At 41.6% G+C, this 9,810-nt stretch overlaps 1 protein-coding gene across 2 annotated transcripts in view; it reads left to right on the top strand.

Moving 5' to 3' along the window:
• tmem260 (transmembrane protein 260) overlaps window positions 1–5,498 on the top strand; it is a 66,097-nt gene extending 60,599 nt beyond the window's left edge. For both annotated transcript variants that reach the window (XM_061968805.2, XM_061968806.2), the window contains exons 11-16: window positions 725–896; window positions 1,819–1,958; window positions 2,383–2,559; window positions 3,863–3,916; window positions 4,142–4,226; window positions 4,353–5,498. In XM_061968805.2, the coding sequence (XP_061824789.1) occupies window positions 725–896; window positions 1,819–1,958; window positions 2,383–2,559; window positions 3,863–3,916; window positions 4,142–4,226; window positions 4,353–4,613 (889 nt within the window). In that variant the 3' untranslated portion in view covers window positions 4,614–5,498. The remainder of the gene's footprint in view (window positions 1–724; window positions 897–1,818; window positions 1,959–2,382; window positions 2,560–3,862; window positions 3,917–4,141; window positions 4,227–4,352) is intronic.
• Window positions 5,499–9,810: the final 4,312 nt, after the last annotated feature.

Raw genomic sequence — 9,810 nt, 5'->3', positions numbered from 1 at the left:
GATACCGTAGAAATAGTATCTCACAAAACTTATTTTGTTGCTATCTCAGTTGCTTTCTCAGAAAAAGGCATCATTCATTTACAGTGGGTCCAAATCCTGTAGGAATTAGGCAACTTGTATTGTTTTGAACTCTCACTTTTTAGCACTCTTGTGTCCCGAGTTATTCCAACAGAGAAAAGTTAGATTAAAAGAAAGGAGAGATAAAAAGTCCGCTCTCATACCTTCTCAAATCCTCGTGCATAAGTTTTTCCTGAGTCAACCTGATTTGTTTCTTCTCTGTGCTTCCGACCGGCGGTATGAACATGTCAGGTTTTCTCTGTGCTCACCCCGTGGTAGAGGCTCAAGAGAGACACGGTTAGCACATAGATTCCACTCGCTGAGCTCAGCCTGAGATGTTAGCTGTCCGAGAAGGCAGATTACACTAGTGAGGTGCAGGGGAGTTCCAGACAGCCATCACTGAGCGGCTTTGATCAAGAGGAGAGCATGGCCCGTGCTGTCACACCCATCACACCTGTCTGCTCACGATTAGATAGGCAGCCGGAGCACGTTGCACAGGCGGAGGGGCGGGGGCACTGACAACTTACCCTCAGAGCACCTTGTAAGCGCACTCACCAGTAAACACACTCTCTCGCACACCATTTGGAAGTGAAGTGAGGATGCACTCTTAGCCTTTCTTAAATGCAAGTAAACACATCTGCTTTTTTTCTTGTGTTGATGATCTTAGGGAATGTGATCAGAGCAAAAACAGTGTGGTGGAACGGTTCGGCATGGAGCTTTTCGCTTCCTTCTCTGCGGACGCCATCATCCTGACCAGGGGAGATCTGCCTGGGAACTCCCTCCGCTACCTGCACTACTGTCTTGACGTACGGCCTGATGTGCGACTTGTGGACCAAGAGGTCAGAACCTCTCCTAGTATGCAATGTGCACATTCAAAGGTCATGCCATTCCTCTCTCTTATGTTGTCTCCTGTAAAAGAATGACACTAAATGCCCCCCCTTTTTATTTGTTTTACTAGGCCTGTCAAATAACAAGTTAACTCATGTGATTAATCACAAAAATAATGCAAATTGCATTAATCATGTACACACACAGATTATCCACACAATTTATTTTTTCAATACATGGTCCTTTACCTTAACAGCAAATGGTCTCCTGAAAGGTGGCACGGGTTGTTGTGATCAGGTTTCTGCATACATAAGTGCCAAGATGAGTGAGAAGACTCCGACTGGTGTACTTGCTGGCAAATTGTACTTTAAAATACACCCTCACTGGACTTAATAATATAATAATGTTGCCAAGTTCTAAGCAAATACATAATGCACACGACTTGTCCAGGGTGTACCCTGTCTTCCGCCTGAGTGCAGCTGGGATAGGCTTCAGTCCCCCCGCAACTCCAAGAGGGACAAGCGGTTGAAAATGGATGGATTTAAAAAAAATTATTGCATGGCATTCTGACAGTTAAATGTACTTGTGTCCAAATATTGGGGTCTTTTTTAAAGTAACTTAAATTATACTAGCGAGTAATAACCTGTGATTAATCCTAATTAATCCAAATTCAAAAGTGTGATTTATGTAATTAAAAAAAATAATTTTTACCTTACTTTTTTTGTCAAATATGAATTAATACTTAATTGTATTCGTCAACTGTCAACTCTGACTTAAATGCATTCATTATGATATAAAACTTACAGAATTTCTAACTTTTTTAGTTGAGTTACCAATGTTTTTAATGTTGATTTGTTTTTTTTAGGATTTTTAACAAGTGCCAAAACCTTTTATAGAAGACCTTTTTTACATTGTGGTCTTTCTTCCGTTCAGATGATGACATACACTTGGTATGTGGCAAAGCTGGGGCATCACCAACCTGGGGTCCACTTTCCTGGCCGCCAGTGGGACCCGGTCCACTCCAAGGAGAAAGACACCTTCAGTCTGGAGCAGTTTTTGTCCAGCAACTCCCAGTGAGTTAAATTCAAGTGGGTGATCTAATAAAGCAGAGTTGACCTGGCGGAAAGTGCAGGGTGAAGATAAGCCCAATGATACATTAAGTCTTTAAAGGGACTTTAATGATTCACTAAAGTCGACTAATCTGCTTGATTTTGTTAAATAGCCTCAAGTGGACGCTTTACTCCCCCTCTGTTCTAGAACTGGAAAGAATCCTGTTAATACCAAGTCCACCAGGGGGCAGTGTTTGCTAGGCAAAAGATGTCAGTGGGGCAACACCGACCTCTGGGACTAATCTCAGTACCCAATTGTTTTAAAGACCCATTAGGGCATACTTGGAACCACTGGATTTAAATTACCCTCCATATGTGACCTGTGATGATAGAGAGAAAGGGGATAATGTTAAATGTCTGACCGGCCATCTTTTTTGGCTTTCTGCAGTCGGGACGTGTTTGCCTGTATTGGGCTGTCTGATGGAGACCAGAGCTGGGAGCAAAACTTCTCCACCTGGCCGTTTGGAGTGTGTGACATCTTGGTGCCTGCTTTAAGGCAGTTTCACCCAAAAGAGTGGGCCAGTCACACACGCAGCCTTTATAACTGGAGCGAGCCACACAACAGGTACACTACCAAATATATCTGACCATCTGACATCAACATTAAATACACCTGTAGTATATAAGGAGTTCCAATATATTTATCAATATCAAATATATTTCTGTTACAAAGATAACAATTCTGGAGCATTAACGGAACTATAATACAGTATGTTGGTGTGGACCTGCACTGCACCAAACAGAGCTGTGAGATGCACTTCCACCAAAATCTACGACTAGAATAACAACTTGCCAATTTAATGCCAACAGGTTCAATCAAAACTTGATTGTTTTCCAAATAGTGTGTTCGGCATAATTGAGTACAGCTCATTTGAAATATACGACTCAATTTATGTATGAGAACAGTTCACTGTAACTTGAGTTTATCACACATGTATTTCATTAAAATAAGTAAGTACATGGTGCAAGATATCAATTATACACTATACTTATATACCCCAATAATCTTACATCATTTTGTTTAAGATTGTTCAAAATGGCCTCATTTAAAACCAGAGTTTGGCTATTTTTGTGTAGGTTCCCACAAAAAATGTATACTAAAATAATAAAATAAAAATACGAGACAGACACGTCTCATACATTTGAATCTCCATTGTGTATTTTATCGCTATTGCTTTATATTCAGGCAGAATTATAAACGCTATATATACAATTGATTTAAAAAATAAATAAAAAATCTGATCGGCCTGCTTTCTCCCTCTTCCTCTTGTCTCAGTGCTCCTCGGTCGTCCTCATGGAGCTTGGCTGTGCTGTGTTTTCCATGCTGTGATCCGCTTTCTTTGTGAATTCAAGCAGAGCAAGACATTAGGCTCTCAGCCATTTGAAATGAGAGCGGAGATGGAAAATAATGAGTTTCATATTGCGTTTTGTCAATAACTGTGTCAAAAGTGGAATTAGTCAGAGCTACATATTCTGTTGCTGTTGCCAGCAGCCCCTCATTCACTCAGATATCCACGGCTGAATAGTGTGACATTATTTCCCGCACTCTCACGACAAGCGTGTCCGCTGATGCCCACCAGCCAAATAATAGCACAGAGACCCCTGCTAAAATATTCTTTTGAAGACGAGGTCAAGTGGTTACAATCTCCCAAGTGAAAAAAAGGCGAATGTGGTTTTACTCCATGTCTAATGTGCAGGCTGGTATTATTGCTCAGTCATTTAAAGTTTATGCAGACAACATTGATGTTTAACAAACCCAGCACGAGTCCAGTGGAACAATATATTCACATTTGTAGTGCTTTAGAGTTAATACAAGCTACTGCCTGAATCTGTTTAGATACACTTTTTTTTCTTCCATATGTGAACAGTTTCCATCTCGCATCATGGGAGCGTGTGGCGAACGAGGAGATGTGGCAAGCCAGGTAAAATCTAATTTGAACTGCTTGTATACACTTACTGAAACATAAGCTACAGTACACACCTTCCCCATAAACCAGTACTGTGTGGTAGAAGGTTTACAGTATGTGTGCATTCTGTTTTCTGCGGCTGGATCTCCATAAATCACTCCACTGAAGTGGTGTGTCTGAGAGCGTGGCTCATCCATTCATTCAACACGTATAACGCTGAGCCTGTACGTTTTGTTTCAGAATGAAGACTCCATTCTTTCTGTTTGATCTGGCGGAGAGGCTGCAGGGAGAGGGCAAAGCTGACCTCTTTGAGCTGTCTTACTTTGTGAGTCAACATAACTTATATATTTGTTTTTATTGTAAAAGCAGATAGATTTAAGTATTGCAAAATATGTGCCATTTAAAAATAAATACATATTTTCTAATTGTCTGTTTACATGCTTCCGCACAGCTGTATAAGGAGCTTGTGGAGGCCCACTCCAACTACCCTCCAAACTGGGACAAGAACCTGGCACTGGCCTGTGAGAAGCTACTTCGCTCAGGTCACCAGGGCCACAGTCCAGACAGCCTGCTGACCTGCAGCGTCCAGCACTTTAGCCTGTACTTGGACAAGGATCCCACAGATCCGCAGGCACCCGCCATACGCTCGGCCGTTGCCCACCTGCTGAAGGAGAGAGACTGGCACCGCCAGCGCCTCAAGCAAACCACGTGACAGGTTTTTACATAGACCTATGTGGGGGGTGACATGCAGAAAGTGTTACAAGCCTCTTAGGTTATGTCAGTAATGTAGTGGTGTTGATGAAGGCTGCATTGCCACGCTGGACTTAGCAAACAGGAGTTGGCCCATACTTGTGCTGGACTCAAGCAAGCCTCGGATGACCCCAACAAAGCTGCCTGTGCACCCATTTAGACTCTTCCATTTGATTGCTTTATCATTACATCTTCTTTTCCACCCCCTCCCTTCCCATGCAGCTTTTAATGTACTGATTATTTTTGCCTTGGCCGCCGCACCATTTCTCTTTTTTTTTTTTTCTCACATTAGGACGACAAGATTGAGGGAAACCCAATTTGGGGGCAGAAATGGAGGATTAGAGCAGCTGTTTAATCTAGGACAGACTTGCACTGTGCCACCCAGGCCACTCTCTACATGCCGAGCGCTTGCCACCCATCCCCCGTCCGTCAATCAGTCTATCTTAGATGGTCTTTTAAATGTTTTAAACTAATGGATTCGATTAGGTCCCCCGTCCCTTTTTCTCTTCCAGGAGTCCTGTAATCCTCCATGGATTTAACTGAAATATGAAATGTCACAATGCCAGAGACCCTTTTAAAGGTGTGTATATGCGTGCACAAATGTGTCTATTCTCTCTTGAATCATACACACATGTTCCAGACACATGTAGTGTAGAAACTGTCAGTGAATGGATCGGCCATCTCTAATTATCTGTGAAGTTGTGCACACGTACACTTAACCGGGAAGATAGCTGAACACTGGACAGAGAGAGAGACAAGTCACTTTGGACCTTTGTGGTCCCCAACTCTATTTTATTTGTTTTATAAATACATTGGGACTACAGAAGAGTTCCTGTCATTTTACCACCGAGGTTTCAAACTTGTTTTTATTGAGGGCCACATCGCAATTATGACTGCCCTCAGAGGGCTGCTTGGAACCTTTAACAAATATGAATATAAATGTAACAATAGCTTTGTTACACAATGTACATAGGCAACTCTTTTTTATTGTTAGATTTATAACAGATTGATGGATAACTTGCTTTGAAATTGTAAGTCAAGGTGACAAGCAGATATTTAAAGGGGAACTGCACTTTTTTGGAATTTTGCCTATTGTTCACAGTCATTATTTGTTTAGAATTTAAAAAATGATAAAGAAATGCTTGGAAGATGCGGCAAATGGGAGTCACCATTGTAGCCTTCAAAGCCCTCTATAACAACTTAAAAAGCCTCCATCAATGTTTTATATACATGCTGCAAGTGTGTGTGTGTGTGTATATATATATATATATATATATATATATATATATATATATATATATATATATATAAATATATATATATATATATATATATATATATATATATATATATATATATATATATATATATATATAATGTAATAGACACGTTCTTAGCAAAATGTAATATGTAAAATATTTACCACAACTTGGTCATTTTAAGCATTTCATCAGTGCATTTATTTCCGTTTCCATAGCAATGCACTTCCGACTTCTAGCAACAAATGTGTGTTCCTAATTCTGTAAACAGGAGTGTGTTTTAATCATGGCAGTCTTGGTAACAGACAACAAAGATGACTATTTTTGGACAAATGAAGATTCATAACCTCATTATTCTGAAGCTGAATATACAGAGGATGAACTGATGCTTCTAGAAGCGAGCACAAAGAAAGGGTGAAACATTGGAGCAGACGGAAGACGGGATAGTGAGGTTGACGTGACTCTGACGCTGTAAATGTGGAACTTGGTTCCTTGCTATTTCGACATAAATACCATGCTTACTCAAAGTAAACCGGAAAAAACGTACCCACCTAGCAGGACCAAACACACAACTGTCCATCAAGTGATTCACTATAATATTGATCATGACACACGCAGCACATTATGCATGTTATTACAACTACAAACGCTGTCGAGCTCGCTATGTGCACACAAAAAATTAAATAATACTTTACAGATACTGTAAGATGATTGTTCATATTTTTCAGTCAGTACAGATTGCTGTCCTATCGCATGGTGTTGTGCATTACAAACTCAAACCCGATTCGAGTGTTGTAGCTCTTGCCGTAGCTAGCTCATGGCTAATACCGATGAATGCCGATGTGTTTCTGCACTGGAAAAATAGTTTGTCACTGTTTGCTCTTACAATAACAACGTCACTACTGCTTGGTTATTATACAGGTTACGGAACGTAAATGAAGTATTGTTGGCGGTTTTTGAATGCATTTTTAAAGTGATTAAGTGGTAGAATTGATTGCTTCCATTAGCTGCATTGCTTGCCACCTAGTATGAGCCGTTTTCTAAATGTTAGACTGCATTTAAGTGTTGAACAATACATTTTTCTGGCAAAATTAAAAGAATAGCTTTTCGCAGGCTGGGCCTTGAGTCCTGTGCCCTACCACATCCACAACCTCACAAGTTGAATGTTACAATTTATGAGGTGTGTTGTCTTACGCCCTCTTTTCGTTTTCACTTTACTTGTCTCCCGTCCGCCGTCGCCTTGTCTTCCCCAAACCCCTCTTCTGCTCTCCTGTCCCCGCTTTCTCTGAGAGGCACTTGCCCACCCTAAATCAGCAAGCTGCTGAGGATTGTGGGAACCCGTGGAATCTCCGTGACCGAGGATGCAGGCGGGGAGCCGCGACAACGCTGGAATGTGGGGCGTCTGAGGAGATAAGAGCTCTGTGAGCCCAGCCAGGGAGCGTGCAGGGATGGGGCAAGGATGGAGAGGGGGGAACGGGAGGCAGTGAGACAGGAACACGAAACGCAGCAGGTCCACGAATGAAGAGGCAGAAAGACAACAGCATAAACAGCCAGAGAGTAAGACAGTGTGAGAGAGTGGGGTGGGGGAATTAGGGGGGGGGGCACACTCCGGAGATGGGAAGCCAGACTTATTCCTCTTTGCATTTCATTTACATCCCTGGCCGTATCGACCAATCGGATTGGGAGCAAAGCCCAGGGCTTAGGAGGGGAATAAAAAGACAAAATGTCTTTGCTGCTCTCATCCCTCCCTGATAATACCCTCTCTGTTTTTTCTTTTCTCTTTTTTCCTCCCCTCTATAAGTAGATACTGTCCGAAATGCCAGCAGAAAAGCGACACCTCCGCTTGCTGTGTATCTCAGATAGACTGAGCGGGGAGCAGGGGCTGAAAAGACAGCTTTAGCAAGCGGGCCTATCTCCTCTCCGCTCTCTGGCTGCATGCAAGCTGGGACTGGAGGGAGGCGGCGGCTTGGGACATGGCGGCTAGTGTTTGGGAAGAGAATAGAGGGTGTGAGAGGCATGATATACGGAGCTGGCCGCAGTTTTCGCGGAATCACACACTCTGGAAAAACTTTGCACGCAGATTCCATTTTTAAGCATGAGAAACCTGTTTCAACGGTGCTTAGCACGGCGCCACCTATCTCTGTGCTGGATGCCAACTTCTGCCACCAAACTTCCACACACATTCTTTGTTGTTGCTCAAGTGTGAGCAGCTAAGTTGCTGCTTTGACTGAAACTCTTCAGGAGGACTAACTTCACATGATCAAAACTATTGAGACACCAGGGCATCACACCCACAGAAACGTGGATAATATAGGCAAGGCAAGTATAGAGGAAAAATGTGTACGCAAGCCATTCCAAATGCTTGACAGGTGCAAGCAATTTACAAGAAGGCAAATACAATTATGAATAAAAAAAAATCATAACAATAATCATGAATGAAATAAAATCATTATAAAAGTAATCGTGAATGAATTCAATAAATATCAAAGAGTATGTATAAAATACTGCCCAGTTAATTAAAAGTGTTTTCTGCCTGGATTTAAACATAGCCAACTTTGAGGCCTGTCTCACATCTTCTGGAAGACGTCCAGATGTTAAGAGCATAAAACTTAAATTTCAGCCTCACCATGTTTAGTCCTGATTCTGGGCACGAGCAGGAGACCCCTGCCTGAGGTTTTCAGAGCCCGAGATGGTTCATATGGCTCATAACTCATGTCAGAGTTGTACTTTGGAGCTAGACCAAGACTTGTACACAAGCAGAGCTGTTTCAAGTATATTCTTTAAACATGAAGGCAGTGCAGTGATCTAAGCACTGGACTCATTTGTTTCCTGGTTCTAGTCAGGACTTGAGCAAAAGCATTCTGGTTTTACAGCTCATTTAGAGAGCCCATTGAGAAGGCCATTGCAGTAGTCTTGCCTGCTGGAGACATGGATCATAGTCTTTCCAAGTCTGCTTTAGACCATGATTCCTTTGATTCTTGCATTTTTAGGTGCTAAAAAGCTGCTGATGTTAATGTGACAGTTAAAGTTCAAGTCTGAGTTCATCATGACCCCTAGATTCCTAAACTGATTATTAGGTTTCAAAGAGACAGTCTGAGAACAAGGTGAATTATAACATTTTCTCTTTGCTTCTATCAGTTGTGTCTTGAGTTTAGCTGAAGAAAATGGTTTCACATCCACACACTGATGTGTTCGACAAAGTGAATCAAAAGGCCAACATTTGCCTGTCGTCAGTGAGACGTACAGTGCATCCGTAAAGTATTCACAGCGCTTCACTTTTTCCACATTTTTGTTACAGCCTTTTTCCAAATTGCAATAAATTAATATACGTTTTTAAAATTATACAGAAAAAAAATACTGCATAAAGACAATGTGAATTTTTTTTATTTTATTTTATTTTTTGCAAATGTATTAAAAATAAAAAACTAAGAAATCACACATACATAACTATTCACAGCCTTTGCTCAATACTTTGTTAATGCACCTTTGGCAGCAATTACAGCCTAAAGTCTTTTTGAATACGATGCCACAAACTTGACACACCTATCTTTGGGCAGTGTCACCCATTATTCTTTGCAGCACCTCTCAACATCCATCAGGTTAAATGGGTACCGTCGGTACCATAGCCATTTCCAGGTCTCTCCATAGATGTTCAGTCAGATTCAAGTCTGGGCTTTACCTGGCTGGGACACTCAAGGACATGTACAGAGTTGTCCTGAAGCCATTACTTGTATATCTTGGCTGTGTGCTTAGGGTCGTTGTCCTGCTCAAAGATGAACACGAGTTCAAGAGCGCTCTGGAGCAAGTTTTTATCTATGATGTCTCTGTACATTGCTGCATTCATCTTTTCCTTTATCCTTACTAGTCTTCCAGTTCCTGCCATTGAAAAACATCCCCACA

Source organism: Nerophis lumbriciformis, linkage group LG08, assembly GCF_033978685.3.
Source record: "Nerophis lumbriciformis linkage group LG08, RoL_Nlum_v2.1, whole genome shotgun sequence".
Classification (NCBI taxonomy): Eukaryota; Metazoa; Chordata; class Actinopteri; order Syngnathiformes; family Syngnathidae; genus Nerophis; species Nerophis lumbriciformis.
This window is presented reverse-complemented; position numbering and strand designations above follow the sequence as displayed.